Source organism: Cervus elaphus, chromosome 32 (genome assembly GCF_910594005.1).
Source record: "Cervus elaphus chromosome 32, mCerEla1.1, whole genome shotgun sequence".
In the NCBI taxonomy this organism is placed as follows: Eukaryota; Metazoa; Chordata; class Mammalia; order Artiodactyla; family Cervidae; genus Cervus; species Cervus elaphus.
In genome coordinates, this window is record NC_057846.1 from 44676417 (window position 1) to 44700948 (window position 24532).

At 41.5% G+C, this 24532-nt stretch overlaps 1 protein-coding gene across 1 annotated transcript; it reads left to right on the plus strand.

Moving 5' to 3' along the window:
• The first annotated feature begins 579 nt into the window (after positions 1-579).
• FNTA (farnesyltransferase, CAAX box, alpha) lies at positions 580-24042 on the plus strand. The gene is made up of 9 exons (XM_043893713.1): positions 580-799; positions 3033-3118; positions 11021-11135; positions 14473-14577; positions 19022-19148; positions 21198-21346; positions 21845-21907; positions 22972-23143; positions 23410-24042. Exons 1-9 carry the CDS (start codon positions 612-614, stop codon positions 23530-23532), a joined length of 1128 nt encoding a protein of 375 aa, XP_043749648.1. The 5' UTR covers positions 580-611; the 3' UTR covers positions 23533-24042.
• The last annotated feature ends 490 nt before the right edge of the window (positions 24043-24532 follow it).

A 24532-nucleotide genomic window follows, 5' to 3' on the forward strand; every position in this document is an offset into this window, starting at 1 on the left:
TGGAGTTGCTCGTCCTGGACTCTTAAAGGCATATTTTAGAGCAGAGACTTTATTTCGTTCACGAGCAAGCCCTGCCTACACTTGGTAGTCAGTGTGTGTAAAATGAACGTTTACCTTTCCTATAACGTACACACATTTTCCTTGTATAATCAGAACTTTAATTTCAAAAGACAAAAGCCCTGGTCTACTGGAATTCTGCAGTCTAAACTCTTGGCACCCAAAAGGAAAAAACAAACAAACAAAGAAACGGTGTACGAGGAATGTAAATGTCGTTGGAAGGCTAACGCGGAGCGCTCATCCAGGCTTCCGAGGCTCCCCCGGCGGCACCAACAACCACCGAACAGCACGAGCACGTTCGGGACACCAGCCACAGGTATTCAGTCAGACCCGCGGACCGGGCGAGGGGGAAACCGACGTCCCAGTAAGCGAGACACAGCCCGCCAGCGCGCACCGCGCAAACCAAACACAGCCGGGCAGGGGCGCGGGACCCTCTGGCCCGCGTCTCTATGGTAGGCGCGGGACACCGGAAGTGGCTGTCGTGAGGGGGCGGGGCTGGGGGCGGGCCCGGGGGCGGGGCCTCCGCCACCTCCTCAGCTCGGGGCAGAGCAGTGATGGCGGCCGCCGACGGGGTCGGGGAGGCCGCGCAAGGCGGGGAGACTGGTCAGCCGGAGCCGCCGCCGCCGCCCCAGCCGCATCCTCCTCCGCCGCCTCCCCAGCCGCCGCAGGAAGAGGCGGCGGCGGCGTCCCCTATGGACGACGGGTTCCTGAGCCTGGACTCGCCCACCTATGTCCTGTACAGGTAACGCCCACGGCAGGCCGTCTGGCGCCGGAGACCCCAGTCGCCCGCGCCGGGCTGGCTGGCGGGGCGGCCGCGGCCGGCGCTGTGGCGCGGCCTCGGGAGTCCGGCGGCGGGGGTGGGGCCCGGAGCCTGAGGGCTCGTGTGCGGTGGGGTTGCTGGCAGGGAGTGATTTCCTCAAGGTCCTAGGCTGGCTCGCTTTGGGGACGGGTCTTCCCTGTGGGTTTTGTCCTGCCGACACGCAGAGAGCTCGCCTGAAGATCTTAGGGACCCCAGGACAGCGTCGTCTTTCAGCGGTTTTAGCGCCGAGTTACGCTCTGAGGATGAGAAGGGGGTGACAAACCCCGTTACTTGTCTCCTCGCCGCCCGGGCCGCGGTGTCAGCGGCGCGCTGTGTAGGGCGCTGCCGCAACTTTCTCGCCTTTTCCTCCCCGACTTTTGCCCGGCACTCGGTCCGTCCCCATCCCCATCAGTCGCTTTCTATTGGTCATGCCCATTTTCACCCTCCCCCCCACCCCAAGCTCCACTTGAACCTGCAGAATCGAATGACAGACAAATCCTTTTCTCGCGTGTCTTATTTTTCCTCCCGTAATTCTAGGTAAAAGCCCCATCCGATGGCTGATTTGCCTAGATTTTAGGAAGCGAGTTTGAAAGGCACCTCTCCAGGTTGCGTCCTCGAAGTTAATGTGTTCGAGCTCTCCGTTGGTGGAGGTGGCCCCCACAGCCCTCAAGAGTTCCTCACGGAGGCGTGCGATAGTCGATAGTCGGGTTTCCTCCCTGACCTGTGTCAGGTTCCCCTGCCCGAAGCTTTCTCGTGAAGTGAAAGTGAAAGTCGCTTAGTCCTGTCCGGCACTTTGCTACCCCACGGACTATATAGTCCATGGGATTCTCCAGGCCAGTAGCCAGAATACCGGAGTGGGTAGTCTTTCCCTTCTACAGGGGATCTTCCCAACCCAGGGATCGAACCCAGGTCTCCCGCATTGCGGGCGCATTCTTTACCAGCTGAGCCACCAGGGAAGCCGAAGAATACTGGAGTGGGTAGCCTTTCCCTTCTCCAGGGGGTCTTCCCAACCCAGGGATCGAAACCGGTCTCCTGCATTGCAGGCGGATTCTTTACCAGCTGAGCTACCAGGGAAGCCCTAGCTTTCTCATACCGCTCTCATCGAGGTCTCACGCCTCAGGAAACGCACGCTTTCCACTGCGTTTCTCCTTATAAAATGGACACAATTTTAGAATTTGTCTACATACCACAGAATTTTTGCTGCCCATAGTTGATTAGTACACAGAACTGAAAAATGGGCAATAGGATAAGACTATAGGTAAAAGAGTGGTTAAAGAAAATTTGGTCACCCTGAGCAGTTTACACAGCAATGTCTATAGGCACCCATTGTTGCCACTATAATCTATTTTAGCTTTGATAATGAGAAGTAGTAGTCACTGAATATTTGCTATATGCATTTATTAGATGCTGTGTGTATAACGTACAGCATATATACTTAAGCATACAGTAATATTATATAGTACATTTAGTGTGTCTACTCTGTAATACATGCTAATTGTATAGTGTATATAGAGCATATTTACTATGTACTGTATGCTTACTATTATGCACGTTTTCAGCGCATAACGTTATCTCAAACCTCCAGATAGCCTTCTAAAATTGGTTGGTAATAGTATCATCTCCATTTTATAAATGACAAAATTGCTGCCCAGAGAGTTTAAGTAACTTTCTCAAGGTCACAATAGCTAGTTCAGTGGTAGAGCCAGTGTTCCACAGATTCCAACCTCTACTGACCACCTGGACCGCCTCTTGGTGTACAAGCAAATGATAGTGATTACTTTTATTTTTAAATATAAGTTTCTAGTTATTTAGATGATTCAAATAAAGTGTTATTCAAGTTTTTAAAAAATGTTGATTGACTCCAAAGAGTCTTATTAGACCAATGAATTGGATTGTTTTCTAATTTAAAACTATTGTGTACTTGCTACAGAAACCTACTTTTGCATTTAGGCAAAACTTTAAATTAGAAAACTATTGATTTAAATTACTTTAATTGGAAAATTATTCACTTTATTTTTATTTCAAAGTTTAATATTGTAAATCAAAATGATAGACTTGTTCATGAAGAATCTCACCAAGATGTTAAAGTGTAATCATTGACATTTTAAAGAACATCAAATTTCATTTTTTCTTTACATGCTTGAATATAATCACTGAAAAATATCTATATTTTCAGGGACAGAGCAGAATGGGCTGATATAGATCCAGTGCCACAGAATGATGGCCCCAATCCAGTGGTCCAGATCATTTATAGTGAGAAATGTAAGTTTATTTTTAATTGGGAAAGGCCTGTAAGTCAAATTAGTAGCAAAATTGAAATTCACAACTATAGATAGATGACAGATTTTTGTCTGATAAAGGTCTAAATGACTTAAACTAATCTTGTGGGGGTTTTGTAGTTTACTTTCATGATGACAAATTTCATTTTGTCTAAACAATGGACATACTCTAAATATAAGTCCTAAATGTTACTTTATAATACATAGTAGCTACTATGTGATTGCGCTTTTCATTTACTATTTAATCTGTACATAAAATTGATATTGTATCCCTATATCATATCTTACATAAAATCAATTACATGTGGATGAATGATTTTCTGTTTTATTTAGAATAAACTTTGGTTGTTGAAACATGAGCATTTTGAACTATATTTTGACTATGAAATGTTTGACTCAGTTCGAATGCATTTCTGATATTAAAGTGAGTGGATTATTTTCTTTGACAAAGTGTTCTTTCATAATGAATGTGGAATGCTTTGTAAATTGAAAACCATGCAGATGTTGTTATTCTTCAAGGAAAGGATAAACAAAAGAGAATGCTTGTTTTGTAGTTTTATGTATGTGTGTGTATATATATATGTTTCTTTCAATTAAGGCTCTTATCCGAAATTATTCCTCTTTTACAAGGGAATTTTTTTTTTTACAAGGAATGTTTTTACATTTTACATGTTTTTACATGTAAATGTTTTTACATTTTACAAGGAATGTTTTTTCTGATTATAGGGTAATGTCAAGAAATGTTTGTAAAGAAAGAACAATGGTATGAGAGTTTGCCTTATCAAATATGAAAGTGTACTACTAAGCTTAGTTCTTAACATGTGGAACTGGTACAGAAATAGATTAACAAATAATTAAAAATTATCAGTGTAGGTAAGAACTTGATAAAAAGGACATTTCATATCTGTATGAAAGATGGATTAATCAAGTAATGATTTTGTTACAGTTACCTGTGCATTTGGCTGTAAACAAAGTTGTATCCCTATATCATATCTTACATAAAATAGATTACATGTGGATTTAAGTTCTAAAACAGAACTGTAAACATACTAGGAGCAAATAGTGTAATCTTTCATTCTTAGGGTAAAGAAGGAATTACTAGGCAAGATGTAAAACTCAGAATTGATTGAGAAGATCAGAAGGTATGAAACTGAAAAGCTTCCAAATTATGAGAGAGATTATACGTGAAGAGATAATTCACTGGAAGAAATAAAAATGTCTGTGAAGAGCTAGTAACCTCACCAGTGATCAGAGAAATGAAAACTGCAACTTTTCCAGATTTGTAAGGCACCTTATGGAAACTTACACAGCCATACATTTCTCTCTCAGTTAAAAATAATAAGATATTTTTTGCAGGGTTAAAAAAAAACAGCGTTTTTAATTCTTAAATATATCATTGTTAGAAAGCACAAAGGAAAAGAGAAAAATGACCCATCAGTCAAAACTGATCTATGAGTGTATCAGAATTTTTCCTTTGTGCAACGGAAGACACCGTGAGTAAGTTAAAAGGCAATCAGCAGTTTGAGAGAAGATGTATAAACAGAGGATTGATACTCAGAACCTTGAAAGGAATTTCTAAAGAAAAAGAAACTGGCAGACTCATAAAAAAATAGACAAATGGTATGAAGTGGCACTTCATAGAAGATGCAATTTCATTGGCCATTAAATAAGGGGGAAAAAATCCATTATCATTAGAAATGAGAAATAAGCTGTTTTGTGATGTCAGATTTGAGAAGTATGAACAGATCTATAGTTTTCAGGTGGAAATTTTTGTATGTTTAGCCATTTTAGAAAGCACTGTCATGTATATATTTAGTGAAAGTGGGAAATTCTCACATCTTACAACCTTTAAGTGCTGCTTCTCATGATTCATTCTGGGTTCACTCTGGCTTATGACTTCAAAGACATGTCCTTGGACTTCCCTTGGTGGTACAGTGGATAAGAATCCGCCTGTCAATGCAGGGGACACGGGTTTGATTCCTGGTCCAGGAAAATCTTACATACCTCAGAACAACTAAGCCCATGTGCCACAACTGCTGACCCCAAGCTCTAGGGCCCAGCCTGAGCTGCAGCTACTGAGCCTGTGTGTCTAAGGCTCAGCAACAAGAGAAGCCCGAACACCACAACCAGAGGGTAGCACCCACTCTCCACAACTAGAGGAAACCTGTATGCAGTAACTAAGACTCATCGCAACGTAAAAAATTAGTTAAAAAAAAAGACATATCCTAGGAGGCTAAGAGCACAGACTTCAGAGCCAGACCACCTGGTTCAGATTCTTAACTGTGCCACTTTACTGGCTCTGTAACTTCGAACAAGTTATTTTACCTCTCGTACTTCTTGTTTCCTCTGGTGCAAAGCGAGAATAATAGAAGTAACTACTGTGTGTATGTGTGTGTCAGTGTGAGTGTGAGAGTCGCTCAGTCATGTCTGACTCTTTGCAACACCATGGACTATAGCCCGCCAGGCTCCTCTGTCCATGGAATTTCCCAGGCAAGAATAATGGGGTGGGTTGCCATTCCTTTCTCCAGGGAATCTTCCCAACCCAGGGATTGAACCTGGGTCTCCTGCATTGCAGGTTGATTGTTTACCATCTGAGCCACCAGGGAAGATAACTACTTTATAAACCACCAAGGAAGATAAGTGAGTGAATTATGCACGTGAAATAATGAAACAGTTCTGATAACTGTTAAAATTCTCAGTAATTTTTGAAAAAGCAAAATATTGGAAACCAACTATATATTTGTGTTTTGAAGAATAGATAAATGTATCGTCATACAATCGTATGCTGTATAATCAGTAAAAGGATCTTGGGTGTGTGTGTGTGGGAGGTGTTCAGTCCTGTCCGACTGTTTGTGACCCCATGGACTGTAGTCCTCCAGGATCCTCTGTGCATGGAATTCTCCAGGCAAGAATACTGGAGTGGGTTACCGTTTCCTTCTCCATCGGATCTTCCTGACCCAGGGATCGAACCCGAGTCTTCTACATTGCAGACAGATTCTTTACCAGCTGAGCCATCAGGATCCAAGAGGATCTTAGGTCTGTTATAATAGGGACAGATTGTGGAAACAGTATTGAGTGAAAAGGGGGCACATAAGTTTTAGAAACTTTGAGTATGACAGTATATTAAATTTGTAATTTTTAATTAAAAGACTTTTAATATAAAAATTTAATATCAGAAAAATCTAATAAATATAAAATTCTATTTATTAACCCAAAATAGCATTGACATGTAAAGTATGCCATATCCACTGTATGGAAAAGTGAACAAAGAATGACAGAGATGTATATACACAGGCATAAAAGGACACATCACTGAGGGGAAAAATGCCAAAAAGCAGAATGAAAATGTTATACCAACTTCATTAAAAATAAACAAGAACAGAGCTGCATTTATCTGCTTGGAAAAATGTCTGGAGAGACATGTAAACTGGACTGGTAGCAGCCATTCCCACTGATACAGATCCAGTGCAGTGGGCAGCAGCACCAGATACCAGAAACTTCAAGTGCTTTTTAAAGTATCACGTGCTCATTGTGGGCTTCTGAGGTGGGGCTAGTGGTAAAGAACCTGCCTGCCAATGCAGGAGATGCAGGAGACGCTGGTTCAATCCCTGGGTTGGGAAGATCCGCTGGAGGAGAGCATGGCAACCCACTCCAGTATTCTTTACTGGAGAATCCCATGGACAGAGGACCCTGGTGGGCTACAGTCCATAGGGTCGCAAAGAGTTGGACACAACTGAAGCGACTTAGCAGGCACACACATGCTCATTGTAGAAAAATTTGAAAGGTTACCATCAAAAGAAGAGTCTCATCATCCAGAACTCTAACTGCTGATAACATTTGGTACATAGCCTCTCACTCCTCAGCAAATACGTTTCCACAGAGTTAGGTTTGTTTCTTTTTTTTTTTTAATTAATATTTATTCATTTATTGTTGGGCACACCACGTGGATTGTGGGATCTTAGTTCCCAACCAGGAATCAAACCATGCCCACCCCCAGTGAAAGCATGAAGGCCTCACCACTGGACTGGTCAGGAATTCCCTCCACAGAGTTAGTATGTGTGCACGTGTGAATGTAAAATTATGTGTGTATACTCTGTATATATCGTTAATGTGTTACAAACATTTTGTTTCACATTTTAAAGTGTTTTGGAGCTTGGTTCTTAATGACCACATAATATTCCATAGTTATGTACCATTTATGTTTCTAAATTTTACTTTGGTGTAAATTAAACTCAGCATTCTAAAGATAGTGTTTAGAAGTAGATGATCTTTGTGTGCTCGGAAAGAACTATAATTATTTGTGCTCTCCTCTGATAATTTCACTTTGGGGGTTGTAGTCTAAGGACACAACATATGTGTGCTTGCATGTGTGTGTGCATGCTGAGTCACATCTGACTCTTGCCACCCCATGGACTGTAGCCCGCCAGGCTCCTCTGTCCATTGGAATTTCCAGGCAAGAATACCAGAGTGGGTTGCTATTTCCTCCTCCAAGGGATCTTCCCGACCCAGGAATTAAACCTGCGTCGTCTGCATTGCAGGTGTATTGTTTGCCACTGAGCCGCTGGGGAAGGCACACACATAAATACATTCATGTGTATTGTTTATTTTTTAATGAAAAGTCGCTTAAAGTAGTGATTTTTATGAAACAAAATTGAAAAAAATCTACATCAGCAGTAGCAGCAGAATGGTTAGGCAGATTAGGATATACTGACATGCATACTGGCCTGCTAAAAGTTTGTGAGCTCTTGTCAGTAATTGGAAAATGGTATGCTATAAGAAAAATAGCATAACATGTCCACATAGATTTTTAATTGTGGCAAGAGAAGTATGGGAATATTTAGCATCTGGGTTTTTTTAAGCAGTCTGTCTGGGGCCTTAATCCGTTCTCTACATTGTGCTGTGATGTGAGGGCATTTCAACTGCAGTGTCTCCTACCTAGTTCATTGTGACTAGCGGTATGGTCTTGGGTGTCAGACTAGATTTGTATATTTAACCTCTACCTCCAAAGTACTCTGGGCCACGTGAACTTGTGAATCTCTCTAAGCCTCAGTTTCTCTTGTGGAAATGAGAATAAAACAAGATAAAAATTGTCAAGGTCTAAAGTTCTGTCAGTTGAGAGGCTGGCAAAGATCAGAAATTCTGATGCTGTCTCAGTGAGGATGTGGAAAGTACAGGTGTATCCATGCCTTCCCGGAGGCACTGTACATTGATCAGACCTTTCTTGAGAGGTTCACCTGGCACTGTCTGTCAGCACCAGCCGTGCACGTACTCTTGATCCACGTGTATAGCCCACGGAGGGGCTGAATTCGCACGTGTGCACAGAAGAATACAGTGACAGGACAGCGAAAGAAGGAAAGCCGCTTAAACATACATTGACAGGGATGAATTAGATACAGTGGCCATACAGTGCAGTGCTGTGCAGCTGTTTGAAAAATGCAGTAAGCTTTGTAGTGGAATGCAGTGGATAGTTATGTCTTCTTCCCATTCTTGTTCCTCCAACTAGTATTATTCATAAATAAGCATATATTGGGCTTCCCTGCTGGTCCAGTAGGTAAGAATCCATCTGCAAGTGCAGGTGGGTCTGGGAGGATGCTGCATGCCACGGAGCAGCTAAGCCCACACGCTCTGGAACCCACCTTCCACTGCAGGAATAGCTGCAACAGTGAGAAACCCATGCACCATAACTGCATGAGGACCCAGCACGGCCGTAAAAAAATAAATAAGCAGATTTTTTTTTTTACCAAGCGTGTATTTTAAATGAATAGCTGCTATTATGCAACTTCCTTTTTTCACTCAACAGCATCTTAGAAATTGTTCCACTTCAGTATATACTAGAGCAGCATTGTTACTAATAGCTACATAGGGTTTTGTTGTATGGGTGTACCATGAGGGACTTACCTCATTCTTTACTAATGGAAATTTCAGTTTCCGATTTTTCTTGCTTTTTATTTCTTATGTTATCAAATAACTCTCTAAATGTCCTTGGATGCTTTGGGCACATACAGGAGTTTATTTGTAAGAAAACTTAACTGGATTAAGAACTAAGGTCAATGAATAGTCAGTTTTAATTTTTAATAGAAATTACCAAGTGGTTTTCTATAGATATGTGTACTAGTTTATATGACGTTGAATAATGTATTAGTTAACTTTCAGATATTCTGGATTTCGAAAAGGCAGGGAAACCAGGGATCAAATTGCCAACATCCGTTGGATCATTGAAAAAGGATGAGAGTTCCAGAAAAACATCTACTGCTTTATTGACTACACCAAAACCTTTCACTATGTGAATCACAACAGACTGTGGAAAATTATTAAAGAGTTGAGAATACCGGACCACCTGACCTGCATCCTGAGAAATCTGTATGGAAGTCAAGAAGCAACAGTTAGAACTGGACATGGAACATCCCCGTTCCAAATCGGGAAAGGAGTATGTCAAGGCTGTATATTGTCACCCTGCTTATTTAACTTATATGCAGAGTACATCATGTGAAATGCTGGGCTGGTTGAAGCACAAGCTGGAATCAGGATTGCCAGGAGAAATATCAATAACCTCAGATACGCAGATGACACCACCCTTATGGCAGAAAGAGAAGAACTAAGGAGCCTCTTGATGAAAGTGAAAGAGGAGAGTGAAAGGTTGGCTTAAAGCTTAACATGCAGAAAACTAAGATCATGGCATCCGGTCCCATCACTTCATGGGAAATAGATGGAGAAACAGTGGAAACAGAAACTTTATTTTTTGGGCTCCAAAGTCACTGCAGATGGTGACTGCAGCCATGAAATTAAAAGACACTTAATTCTTGGAAGAAAAGCAATGACCAACCTAGACAACATATTAAAAAGCAGAGACATTACTCTGCCAACAAGGCCCATCTAGTCAAAGCTTTGGCTTTTCCAGTAGTCATGTATGGATGTGAGAGTTGGACTATAAAGAAAGCTGAGTGCTGAAGAATTGATGCTTTTGAACTGTGGTGTTGGAGAAGACTCTTGAGAGTCCCTTGGACTGCAAGGAAATCCAACCAGTCAATCCTCAAGGAAATCAGTCCTGAATGCTGAAGCTCAAGCTCCAATCCTTTGGCCACCTGATGCGAAGAACTGACTCCTTGGAAAAGACCCTGATGCTGGGAAAGATTGAAGGTGGAAGGAGAAGGGGACATCAGAGGATGAGATGGTTGGATGGCGTCACCAACTTGATGGACATGAGTTTGAGCTAGCTCCAGGAGTTGGTGATGGACAGGGAAGCTTGGCGTGCTGCAGTCCATGGGGTTGCCAAGAGTTGGACACGACTGAGCAACTGAACTGAATGTATTAGTGAAAAAAAGACAGCCCAGAGCATAAGAGTGTGATGTGATCTCATTTGTATTAAAAAAAAAAAAAAAGGAAGATAGAATCACCTGTATATGATAGGATATATTTAGAAGGATATACTAGAATCACTCTGCAGTTGCTTCTTGGGAGAAGGACTGGGAATTGAGTGGAATGGAAGCTTAGTGTGGGACTTGCTGTACTGTTTGAGTTTTCTGTCATGGTGTGGATTCCTTTTTCAGTTTAAGAAAGTAATCAAAATTTGAAAAAAATAGCCAAGTGAATATTTGAGTGTATGCATGCTTAGTTTTTCCTTAATACACAACATCGTTGGGGTATCTGGATTCTGGCATCAAACCCGAATGTGCAGTAAGCTCGGTCACATGGATTGTGGCTGTGACAAATTCTCAGGTTGGCGGTCACCATCGCTGGACTTCTTTGTTTCGCTTATTGTTGTAAATCGTATACATGCAATAAGATATCTTCCTCCTAGACATAGAAAACAAACAACATTTTGTACTATAGTGGTCGTTTTAAGCAAGAAAGACTGTCCTAATGCAGTTGTGTGCTCTGTTTCTAGTTCAGGACGTCTATGATTATTTCCGGGCTGTCCTGCAGCGCGACGAGAGAAGTGAGCGGGCTTTTAAATTAACCAGAGATGCTATTGAGTTAAATGCAGCCAATTACACAGTGTGGTAAGACACATCATCATTATTTCCTGTCTGAATGTCTGAGGTTTTCATTTCGATGTTTTTTTTCTTAACTTTAATTTTTATCAAAATAATAAGTTACATATGAGTTTAAAGGTCACATTGAATGAAAAATAGCAGTCTCTGCCCCATTCTTTCTCACTACAGCGTTCCACTCCCTGAGGTAACAACTCCTCAGTGTTTTTCCTTAAAATCTCCTCTATAAATAACATGCTTGGTTGTTTTTAATTTTTTCATTTTAAATATTAGTCTTGCTATGGAAGACACAGAATTACATCTCCTATGCTGTCTCCATCACAGTTTGTTTTCTCTTTTCCAGTGAATAACTTGTCTTCCAAACTCTGTACCCCTGTTGAGTGTCTTGTTCCTGCTCAGCACAGTGGGGACCCTTCAGCAGATTGGGGCCCCGTACGTCAGGCCTGCAGCTCTTCCCTGTCTCGTCCCTGTCTTTGAGATCCCACATTTATCCCTCTCCTGATTTACTCTCTCATTTTATAGACCAGATCCTCGAAAACTTACAAAAGGATGTATGGGAAATTGTTACTGAGATTTTTTTTATGTTTTAGAGTGTCTTTGGTCTCTTTTTAGCTTTACTAATAGAATTCAAGATTGGAAATCATTTTCCTTCAGGTTTTCTAAACTATCCTCCTCTTTCCTTCAGCCTTTATTGAGAAGATCCTGTTCCTTCATTTTAACCTTTTCTTTAACTTTGGGGGGTGGAATTTTTTTATATTCTTTTGATAATTACTTCTCTGTTCTTTCTGAAATGTTTTTTAGTTGCATGTTGTAGTTCTGAGACTTGTCTTTTCTTATTTTCAACTCTCTTTTTATCTGCTTTTGAGATACTTCCCCAACTTTATCTTCTGTCTCTTTGGTCTGCACTCTTTTTTTTTTTTTTTTTTCCTAACGTGTATTTATTTATTTGGCTGCACTGGGTCTTAGTTGCAGAATGTGGGCTCTAGTTCTCTGACCAGGGACCGAACCCATGCCCCCTGCATTGGGAGCATAGAGTCTTAGTCACTGAACCACCAGGGACATCCCTGCACTCATTTTTATTTTACAAGAGCTCTTTTTTTGTTCTCTGGGTATTCTTTAGTAGCATTTTGTTTTTTTTATTTCACGGATGGGATATATTTTCATTTTTCTGTGTGTTTGTTTTGGTCTCTTTCTTCCATGTACACATTTTTCTCAAATGACTGGTAGTTCGTGACTCTCATTTCACACCTACAATGGAAGCAGGAAAAACCTGCTTTGGCATCCCTGCGTGTTGCAGAACTGGTCATCGAGAGGGCTTCACTGTGAAGTTCCTGGAGGTGTGGCTGTTCTGTGTGAAATCTTCGCATGTCAGTATTTCTGGGTCTTTTCTCTTGGCTGGTTTGTGTATTTGAAGAAGAGCTGTCGGAGGGGTGCCCGTTTGGCTGCCCCAGTTCTGGGGGTCAGTTCTGGCAGGGAGGTCGGGCAGGATGGGGTTTCTGGCCTGTTGTTTGTGTCGCTGTTTTAAATTTCCTTGTTTCCAGCCTTCACCTCACCCTGGTTTGCGTGGTGTCTGATATTTCTTTCTGCTTCTGATATTTCCAGAAAATAAAGCCACTTGTCTGTTGTCGAGGTTTTTTTAGGAAAAGCCCAATCCTCCTTCTCCGGCACATTTTCTTTACTTGCACATAGCACACGTCACTTCTGGTCACTGAGGGCATGTGGGATTTTCCCCTACCAGGCGGCTCTCTGTGACAGCCCACAGGTGTCCTGTAATTTAGCTTAATTAATGCTGTCTGCCTGGGGGTGGTGTTGGACTCCGCAGGCTAAGGGCTCCGTTTCATAAGCTGCCCCCACCCAGGGCCGATTGCAAATCCTGTGCCTCTGCCTGCTGGGCTGTAAATCAGAGGCTCCAGCATCCACTCCTTGGGGCCGCCGACTGATTTGCGAAAGCAGCTCACAGAAGTCAGAGAAACACTTAGGTTCGCCAGCTGATTAAAGGATCTGGTAAAAGATGGAGACCCGCAGCCAGGTGAAGAAGGACATAGGGTGGGGTCTGGGCAGGGAGGTCCTGAGTACAGGAGCTTCTGTCCTCCTGGAGTGGGGGTGTGTCACCCTCCCAGGGCTTGGGTGTGTTCACCCACATGGAGGCTCTCCGAAGCCCTCCTGCTGGGATTTGATGGTGGCTTCCTCATGTGGGCATGATCGCTTATGAACTCATTTCCAGTCCTTCTCCCCTGTCTGGAGAACGGGAGGTGGGGCTGAACATTTTAAGCTTCTAATCAAGACTGGTCTTTCTGGTGACCAGAAGCCTGTCCAGAGTTGCCTCTGAAGAACTTGGTGTTTTTATAAGTCACTCAAAACTGTCAGTTTGCCATCTTCCATAGTTTTGTTGATCTCTTACAGTTGCTGTGGTATCCCCTCATCCCTGTGGATTTATGCTTTTTCTTTATTGTCATTTTTGTAGGATCTTATTAGAGGGTGAAGTTTGTCTGGAACTATTAGTGTCGTCTTCCATCACTTTGTGTCTCAAATACGCACTTCCAAGCTTGTAAGAATTTCTTTGCTATGTACAGCTCACAGCAAATTATAATTTATTTAAAATTCCTAAACTCATTTGCTGTTTTCTTAAAAACAGTACGCCTAAAATTACCCTATAAACCAAACCGAATATGTATGTGCTCTGTGCAACCTAATTTTCTTTAATTATAATAGAAATGCTATCATTTCTTCTATTTAGCATTTCATTTTAAAAGGTAACTTAAAATAGTTTTTGTGTCTCTTCTTATATACTGAGTTGAAATATTTTGAGATTTTGAAGTAAAAATAGACCAGAGTTATTATGTCTTTAGAGAAAAGGTTTTATTTAATGGTTTGACTTTACCTATCAAGAAATTGAAGAGAAGCTTGTTTTCAGTTATAAGTAGCATTATGATGATGGTTTTAAAAGTAAAATATTTGGTAATAGTTGTAATAAAATAGTGTATTATATGAATAATGTATCTAAATGAGCAAGTTATACCATGTGAGGAGAGAGAAATTTTTGATTCTTGTGCAGTAGAAGCTAGTAACCAGAGTATTACCTGAAAATAATCACTGATTGGTTGTCTTTTCTTCTTTCTCACACCTGCTGCGTTTCACTATTTTTACTTCAAAATTCTTGATTCTTCCAGCCACCAGTTAGTTGTACAAGTTTGGACAACCACAGGCAGTTAAATTCCTAACTTATTGGTTATATAGAATACCTACCAGAAATGTGTCTATGTTGTTGTTTTTTGGCTTCATTTGATGCTGTGCCTGGCAATGTACGTGGAGTAATGACACTATGGATACTTATTATTTGCTGTAGGCATTTCCGGAGAGTTCTCTTAAAGTCCCTTCAGAAGGATCTACATGAGGAAATGAACTACATCTCGGCAATAATTGAGGAGCAGCCCAAAAACTATCAAGTTTGGTAAGATGAACACAAGAAGGAAATAAGTTGCTGTGCTAATCAATTAGTACCTGCCAGTGGGTGACGAAACCATAAGGAACTGTTCATTTGTTTACAGTCCTTGCACCGGAGCTAATGTCACCTGTCTTACAGTGTTAGGAGAACTGAGATGATTTTTTGTTTAATGTGTGAAGTGGCACTTAACCCACAGTTGACCCTCAAATGTTTGCTGCCATGATTTAAGACTTCGACATTAATTGTAATACTGCCAGAATCAGGAAAAAAATTCGAACAGAAAAATCTATTCAGTTTTCTGTTCAGTTTTCTATTCAGTATGTTATAAAAGGAGTCCCTGGTATTTGGTCTTTTGTTCATTTGTTTATTAAATTTTTTTTTTTATTGATGCTGGAGAACAAAGATGAATGAAAGTCTATAAAGGAAAGCAGATAATGAAACCAATTATTTTACAGAGCAGTGTGAAAAGTATAATGGTGGAGCTCTTACAGTGTGTGTTCTATAAACTAAGCTCCTGACCTAGACCAGAGCATGGGTTTCATCAAGGAGGGAGGAGCAGGACACAGGGGGGAGGAGAGAAGTTTGGAGCAGGAGGACAGAGGACAAGTAGGAAAGAAAGGCAGAGTCTGGGCGGTTCCCAGCATTTAGCGGGCCGCATGCATGGAAGCGACCGTGGTGCTGGAGGTGATGGAGGGGGAGGCGGGAGGGAAGGGGCGGCAGGGCTGCCGGGTCCTGGTGAAGGAGAGGCGGCCCCGTGGTGTCCGTCGAGAGCTGTCTCCGCTCTGTGCCGCTGACTGCCTGCTCTTTCTTCAGGGTCGCCACCATTTGGTTTTTTCCCAGTACAGTGACTGACACGCACACTGCCCTGTCTTTATGCCTGAAATTTAAGGATGATTTCTGCAAGGAGAGACTGCTGAGGCCAAGAGAGGACTCTGGGGAGAAACATGAAAGGGCATGATGCGCTCAGGGAACTCCGTGTGGTTCCATGTGGCTGGCGGGCCTTTGGGGAGTCCTGCAGTAGGAGCATAAAGAGCCTCACGGACACTGACAAGGGTTTGGAGTTGACCTTAGCCGCAGTGGAGAGCTTCTGACAAATCTTAATCTGGGAAGTAATGTGATTAGGTTTGTGTCTCAGGAGGTTTACTCTGCCAGCAGCTGGAGGATAGCAGAGTATGCCCGGAGCCCTGGCGGGCCGTTGCCATGTGGGGGTTAGGGGAGAGAGTGTGGTAGGGCTGGGGAGATAGAAGGATACATGTGAGAGAGGCTTTGGAGACAGAAGCAACAGGTTTTGAAGTTCAGCTTCTCAGGGGAGTGGAGGTGAAGAGTGATGTCTGTATTTTGGCTTGACCATTGGGTGAATGGTGGTGCCAGCCACTTGGGGAATTTTAAGGAAAAAAGCAGCACATTTCTGGAAAAGAAGGGTAGATGCAGGATTGGACAAGGAGGCTTTGATGTGCTGATAGAAAACCTGGCTGAAACTGCCCAGCGAGTGGTTGAAATGTGTCCCCCTTTGGTTGAAGTCACAGCTCTGGATGAGGATGCTCTGGGAGAATTAGAGGAGGTTGGGGACAGAACATGGGTGAGCATTGGCGTTCGAGAGGCAGAGAAGTGGTCCAGGATGACCGAGGGAGGAAACCAGAAGGTAGTGTCCTCACAGAAACCAAGAGGAGGGAGAGTTTCGGGAAGAAAGGAGTAGATGAGAGTATCCGCTGCTGCTGAGAGGCCCAGGAGAGCAGGAGGTGGAGACGACCCGTGGGTTTGTTCCATAGGCGGTTGTCAGTGAGCCATCCTCCCACCAGGGTAGGATGGGCAACTGGGCAGCAGTGAGGTGTCGGGGAGGATGGCGGGGGTGGCAGGAAGAGGAAATGATCCGCAGAGAAGAGCACGCATCACTTACGGGAGATGAAGTTGGTTCTTGAGAAAAAAGACAGAGCAAGCAGCTTGTCAGGGCTGTGTCTTTTGGGTTTTATTTTCCCAAAGTGGCAAAGACTTCATGATGTGGGGAAGAGTGTTAATGAAAGGGAAAAGGCGAGAAATCTGGAGAAAAAGGGAATAGAGTCAGAGCTTTCTTGGAGTTGGGAAGGGACCTAGCGCACAGGTTAGCCTTCAGAGAAGGAACAGCTTCCAGCTGTGGACCCGTCTGCAGAGGGGACTGCTCTCTGACCCGGTTGGGTAATAATTATCTGCATAGTCAAATACTGTTGTTAAGAAAGAGCATGAACCATAAATAGATACTTAATCTTCTCAAACAGTTACAACATAGTAGATCTGAGAGGGAGTAACAACATTTGGCAAGGCATGGAAGTGATAGCTATTGCAGATTTCCATCTGTAGAATTTTAAACATCTTTGCTTCTGTTACTTCTTTCCTTTTGAGGAGATGATGGTTATATTCCTGAGAAATTGCATTATAAAAGTTATTTTAGTAAAAAAAGTGTCTAGACAGTTTTCAGTCCCTCATTTAAAAGTTATTTTACCCTTCGGAATAAGGTGCTTTTATATAAAAGCTGTAAATATCCAGACGGGAGTTCCCTGGTGGTCTAGTGGTTAGGATTTGGGGCTTTTCACTGCCATGGCCTGGATTCAATCCCTAGTCAGAGAACTCAGGTTGCACAAGCATACGGCATGGCCAAAAAAAAAAAAAAATCCAGAAAATTACCTGAAGAGATATATAAACTATGTACTATTTTATCTTAAAAAAAAAAAAGTGTCCAGACATCACAAGCTTTCTCAGCATTTGATTACATGTAGTTTTTGCTGAAGAGAAGTACCTTCGTTCTCTGGATACTGCAGACTCTGTCATTAACACATTACCACCTATCATTATGAAAAACAAAATACAGTGCCACCCAGAGTAGTGCTATTGGCAACCCAATAGTTTTTAATTGCAGTACACTTTATTTTTTAATTTTCTAAATTCAATTTTAAAATTTTACTTACTTATTTTTTACGGCACTGAATCTCCACTGCTGCACGTGGGCTTTCTCTGGTTGTGGCAGGCGAGGGCTACTCTTCATTGCCCTGTGCAGGCTTCTCACGGCAATGGCTTCTCTTGTTGCCGAGTACAGACTCTTGGGCAGGTGCGCTCAGTAGTTGCACTTCCTGGATTCTAGAGCACAGACCCAATAGTTGGCTCACAGGCTTAGTTGCTCCACAGCATGTAGGATCTTCCCAGGCTAGGGATCAAACCTGTGTCCCCTGCATTGGCAAGCGGACTGTTATCCACTCTAATACCAAGGAAGTCCTGCAGTGCGTTTTAAATTCCCCACTCCACTAGTTGTTATCATAACTAGGATAGTATAAGTAATTCAAATCATGTATGCCAGTTAATTGCACTTTTTATTAAATTCTTAACCATGAAAACTTACACTGTAAGATTAACCCCTGTATTTAACTAATGATCTTTAAATCATGGAACTTCTTAGTATTTTGCTCTGAGAAATCATTTTGACATGATGGAGGAATTAATTCTTAAGTTTTTCCTGAATTATAGAATTTGTCAGTAACCTGGAAAAATAAATTGTCACTAGTGTTCACCGACTTGTAAGTCTTCTTAAATAAATTATTTAGAAACCTTTCCCTCTGGGATCTTCCTTTATATTCTCTAAGATGAAGTTTTATATTTTCCATGCATGTGGAGTAGGTCACCCTTTAAACATTAAATCTTTCTTTACTCGTTTTCTCCATCACCCCTGCTCATTTTAATGTAGTGAATATTAATGGTTTTTAAAAAATAGCTTTATTGAGATATAATTCACATATCATACTGTTTACCCATTTAAGGGGTATATATGTCCAGCCATTACCACAGTAAATTTTGGAACATTTTCACTAATAGATTTTTATAAATATTTCAGCTAAAGAAAATTATACAAATAGAACCCGACAGAGAACTCTTAAAGTATTTTCCTAGTACAGAAATTCTTCTTCCGACCAACTTGTCACAGCTGCTTGCCAGAGTAGAAGTGAATTCTGTTTTGCCCATGAGCTGGTGAAATAAGCAGTTGCTTGAATGGCGCCCCTTCGGACTTAAGGAAAACCGACAGCTTGTTGGTTCACAGACGGGCTTCCATACTTGATGAGACAGGATCATACTTCCTATAGTCAAATTGTGACATCTGGGCATGTTGAAAATTCTTTCACAGGATATTGTGGTTGTTGAGAGATTACTGTTCTTCTGGATTTAGCTGCATTTAAACCTTTAAGCCCTTGGTACGTGGATTCATTTTACATGCAAATTACTGTTTATTTTTCTCAGCTGTTATTCAGCGTTCTGAAATTTTTTTCTCTTAGAGTTTCTCCTGTGGTACCTTTTCTTCCCAGTAGAGTCTTGAGAATTAGAGGTGAATTTCTGTTTCTTGCATGTCCCTCCACATCACCTAGTACAACACATGCAGCTGATACTTTTGTTTTAGGGTAAATTCACATAAAATTCCTTCTGTTGAATTTAGGCATCATAGGCGAGTGCTGGTGGAATGGCTGAGAGACCCATCACAGGAACTTGAGTTTATTGCGGATATTCTTACTCAGGATGCAAAGAATTACCATGCCTGGCAACACCGACAGTGGGTTATTCAGGTATTGCCTTTCTTATTACAGTGTTATTCACATTTTTTTTTTAAACAAATAATTTAAATTACTATCAGATTATATGTATACTTAAACTGAAACACATATAGATCATTACATACAATAATGATTAAGGTGATTAAGAACTATTAAGATATTTAATTAAACCTGACATCCTTCATGTTGGTTAACTTTCATGATCTATTGGGATATGTTGATGAGTAACTTCATATTAAAGAATAATAGTGACTTTTTAATACTTTTTGATTGAGTTTACATCACATATTATATTTGCTAGCAAATTGAATAGAAAAAGTAGTTGTAAGTTTTTGATCAGTTCAGTTCAGTTGCTCAGTCATGTCCGACTCTGCAGCACGCCAGGCCTCCCTGTGCTTCACCAGCTCCCAGAGCTTGCTCAAACTCATCTCCATCGAGTCAGTGATGCCATCCGGCCGTCTCATCCTCTGTCGTCCCCTTCTCCTCCTGCCTTCAGTCTTTCCCAGCAGTAAAGTTTCAGTACAGCTGTTATTTTCATTAACAAGGACACTTTATGTCTTAAGGTATTGCATACATAAACCTTGTAATCTGATTGTACAGTAACTATTGAGTATTTTATTTCTGCCTACTTGTTAAAATTTTATGCTAAATCCTGAATAGAAGAAAATAGTTACGACTCCCACTCTGGGCATTTTTATTTGTTCCATCAAACAATTGTAGTGTTGTGGCTTGTGAATTTTTTCCAGTGATTGCTGCTTTCTGCACTATTCATTATACCAGGAGTATTTCACCAAAAGTTTTCAAGTTGTCTTTATTGATTCTCTTCTCTCCATAATTTTTTTAAATTGAAACAGCTTTGTAACGTAAAAATTTATATCTAAATCCAGTTGTGTATATTTATCTATATGTATTTTAATATAATTTTACCATATATGTGCATTTTTGAACACTTCCTTTTGCTTAATATATGTAATAATAAATCACATAAAATTAATATACAGTAGTATAGGTAATCATTGTCTTATTACTGAGTTTGGTTTTTTCTTCTACGTTTTCACATTAAAGAATGCATAAGGACTTCCTTCGTGGTCCAGTGGCTAAGACTCCGCCCTCCCAGTGCAGGGGGTCTGCATTCAGTCCCTGGTTGGGGAAGTAGATCCCACATGCTAAAGTTCCTGTGTGCCACAGCTAAGAGCCACACCGCCAAAACAGAAAGCAAACCAAAAAGCAGTACACAAGCACTTAGTTAGATATACTATTTTTTTCCCTTTGGATTTAATTTTTAGAACAGTTCTAAAAAGTTGGGTCAAGTAGTTAAAACATCCTTCTTGGTATCTAGATTGTTTTCCACAAGATGGTGCTGAATTACAGCCACTTTAGCTGCTAACTCTTACTCCCTAATTTTTCATTCTTCATGACCCTTCCCATCTTTCTTTGTGGCTGTGCCCCAAAGCGTGCAGGATCTTAGTTCCCAGACCAGGGATCAAACCTGTGCCCCCTGCAGTGGAAGCACAGAGTCTTAACTCCTGGATCAGCAGAGAAGTCCCCCATGCCCCTGCCTTTGATGACTTTTCCTTACCCTCCATCTCCTTGACCCGCAGCGTCACTCCCCTCCAAATATGTAATGAGCTTGTATCTTCAGTTCTCCCTGCTTAACTTTGTTAAAGTTTTATTTCCGTTTAAAAAATTTTTTAAATTATTTACTTATGGCTGCCCTGGGTCTTTGTTGCTGCATGTGGGGTTTCTCTGGTTGCAGTGAGCAGGGCTAGTCTTCCTCATGTGCAGGCTTCTTGTTGGGGGCACAGGCTCCAGGCTCAGGGGCTGCAGTGGTTGCAGCACACAGGCTCAGCGGTGGCGGCTCGCAGCCTTTCGAGCACAGACTAATACATTGCTCCGCGGCACGTGGCATCTTCCCGGACCAGGGATCGAACCCGTGTCCCCTGCATTGACAGGTGGATTCCTATCCACTTCACTAACAGGGAAGTCCTTATTTATTTCTTTTCACTGTTTATAAATAATAGGACATTCCTAATTGAATGGTTTTTTTTTATGTTCTTTTAGGAATTTAAACTTTGGGATAATGAGCTACAGTATGTAGACCAACTTCTCAAAGAGGATGTGAGAAATAACTCTGTCTGGAACCAAAGATACTTTGTAATTTCTAACACTACGGGCTACAATGATCGTGCTATATTGGAGAGAGAAGTCCAGTTAGTAATTTTCACTTGTTCACTCCTTAAAAGAATATTTGTGTGCCTGCATGTCTCACGCATCAGGATACAGCATAGAAAGACTGCCCCAATCCTACCCTAGGGCAGGATTGTTAGATGAAACTCATAATGATAAATGCACAATTAATACTCTGTATAGGAAACCTTTACTTTTAGTGTCTTAAGTTTCTTGAAATATTGTTGGTACTGTAGATTGAGAAGAAATCATATTTCATACTGTCTGAGAATCTTTTTTTTTAATTGTCTCATTAATCTTTAGATAACAGTCCCTGATGCTACATTACTTACTCTAGTGTAGGGTTTGGGGCCCAGTGTGTCTAATTTAGATCCAGTAATCTAGGGAGGTCCCAGGTCCACGGGGAGAGGTAAGTGGAAGCATACAGCAGCATTGTGACGCAGCGGTACAGAAACTGTTCCTCATTATTGTCACTGCTATTTTAAAGTGATACATGTTTGTTTGTGACCTTTTCCTTACAGGTACACTCTGGAAATGATCAAGCTAGTCCCACATAATGAAAGTGCATGGAATTATTTGAAAGGGTAAGAGGTGGTTTTTGCTTTCATTTTTTAACCTCCTAATATGACGGATCATGGAATGTGTTCCATAATCAGATTCCAGAAAGATACTAAAGAACTCTCCAGTTCTCTGGATCTGAGAACGTGAGTGTAAGAGTGTTGTGACAGCACCCAAGAACAGTGCCCTCTCCCCTTTTCTTTACCTCCCAAGCACACACCAGCACAGTTTTTAGAGTAGTCCACAAGTGAACAATGGTACAGGTTTACCTGTACTGATGAATCCTGTGGTCTTTATGTCACAGAACAGAATACACACACCAGTTTCCGTTCAGCTCAGGATCACAGGAGCATGAGATACATCATTTATAAGCAGATTGCACAGATGTACACCCACTCTTTCTGAGGTCATTGCTGGAGATCTCCTGCAACACATCTCACTCCTTAAATCAGCGTGCTCTCTCTTGCCTGGCCACTGACTCACCAGACCCTTTGTTGAACTTAAAGGTCTCCAAGGGAATAAGCCCAAGGAGCACAGAGGATGGAGCTCAGTCGCATTTGGACGTCTGTCAGAGGCTGGGCTCTGTAATGTCTGGAGAGCTCAAGGGATGATTAACCATCTCAAGAAGCAGAAACATCTCTCCTGTCTTTTTTCCCTCACTTTTCAATTTTAAGATTTTTTTTTTTTTTTCAATTTTGTGTGCTACAGTTTGAGTTATAAATGATTATCTTTAAACTTCATTATTCTTTTTAGCTAATTTTACTCTGCTCTTAATTATCCATCATAAAGCTCGGATTTAATTTAAAAATTTCATTTTAGAGCCCTGCTAATACTTTTAATGACCTGTATGAGAAAAGAATCTAAAAATGAGTGGATATATGTGTATGTATAACTGTTTCACTTTGCTGTATAGCAGAAATACAACATTGTAAATCAACTATACTCCAAAAAAATTAAAAATTTTTCATTTCATTTCAACCTCACTCAAAATACTTTTCTCGCTTATATTACAGGGCTCATTTTCTCTTACTCTTTCTACTATTCTTGTTCTTCCTTCTCAAAATTGAGAATAGTTTTATTTATTTTTTAGGATTTTGCAGGATCGTGGTCTTTCCAAATATCCCAATCTGTTAAATCAATTACTTGACTTACAGCCAAGTCACAGCTCTCCCTACCTAATTGCCTTTCTCGTGGATATCTATGAAGACATGCTAGAAAACCAATGTGACAACAAGGAGGACATTCTTAATAAAGCATTAGAGGTAAGCTGGCAGGATGTGGCACTTTTCTTCTGGAATCTCAGTGCCCCAGCAGGCGTGCCCTTTTCAAAATGCGGTTACTCAGAACTCCATGCCGGGCGCTTCTGTTCAGGGCTACACCCACATCACTAGTGCACGTGGTCTATGACTCTGATGGTCTGTTTCATTTGATCATGACCTGAATTAAGCTGTATTAGCCCAGAATCCCTGTTTGCCCTAGGGACTGAATTACACATTTCCTTTAATGAATTTTTGTTTTTTGTTTTTAGTTATGTGAAATCCTAGCTAAAGAAAAGGACACTATAAGAAAGGAATATTGGAGATATATTGGAAGATCCCTTCAAAGCAAACACAGCACAGAAAGTGACCCACCTACAAACGTACAGCAATAATACCATCTCGACGAACTTGATGGGATGCTTTTATTTTTTTAAGAGACTCTAATGAAGGAGTTAAAAACTAGAGCGATCATTCTCTTTGCCTGTGGTGTAAAACGTACAATGCACAGGTACTGCTTTTTAACATGAACTAAGTGTGATGCTCCTTGGGTGCTGCTGCTATTCAGACTAGTTCCAAGTAACTTGATTTTTTTTTAAGCAGAGAATTTGGGGGCGGGAGAGGAAACAGAAAGTCCATAAAGGAACTTTTGTAGTCTTATCAACATTTACTCTAACCCCTTAGCATCAACTTCTCCCTAAATGGTTTGTGTGTCAGGATTGGCGGCGTTAATGTTTGCAGGTATGTAAAGGATATAAAGAACTTACCTTCCGGTTCAGAAAGCAGGGGATGCAGTTGTTAGGTCAGAGCTGCTCCGCCACACTCACAGCATCGTGCTCTCACTGTAACCAACTAATGCCAAAAGAATGGTTTTGTAATAAAATTACAGATGTATCCCAAAACAATGCCATGGTAGTTTGATTTTTTAAATAGCATTTAACTGTATACAAGGGACATTGTCTCAGCTTAGAAAAGCAGAGAATGTGTTGCTGTAAAACTGAAGAAACCAGAAACATGACTGTGTTAAATGTAATTAAAACGGGAAGTGGTCAGTTCTCAACTACAAGCAACAGAATTCACTCAAGGTGGTTTAAACTCAGAGGGTTTATTGAGGTATATAGATAGCTCACAGAATAATCACCTGGTCTTCCAGAAATACATCCCAACACACCCCTGCAGAGCTGGACCGTCACATTGCTGTTAGCTGGGCTGGGACCCGGGACTGCTGGGTGAGGGTGCCAGCTCCATGTCCGCCTCTGCCACACTCCACATCAGCTCACCTGCCTCCCTTCCCACAGAGGCAGCTCCAGAGGAAAGGCTCCCTTTAGTGCCTCTGGTTGGAAAGAACCTAAAGGGCGTCCAGCACCCATAACTGCAAAGGAATCTGGGGAATGC

What these genes read in the sequence shown, in the direction of transcription:
- FNTA (XM_043893713.1), top strand. Translation starts at nt 612, where the DNA reads ATGGCGGCCGCCGACGGGGTCGGGGAGGCCGCGCAAGGCGGGGAGACT. An exon ending in CCCACCTATGTCCTGTACAG is followed by an intron (nt 800 to 3,032) that starts GTAACGCCCACG and finishes CTATATTTTCAG; the next exon opens with GGACAGAGCAGAATGGGCTG. An exon ending in ACCGACAGTGGGTTATTCAG is followed by an intron (nt 19,149 to 21,197) that starts GTATTGCCTTTC and finishes ATGTTCTTTTAG; the next exon opens with GAATTTAAACTTTGGGATAA.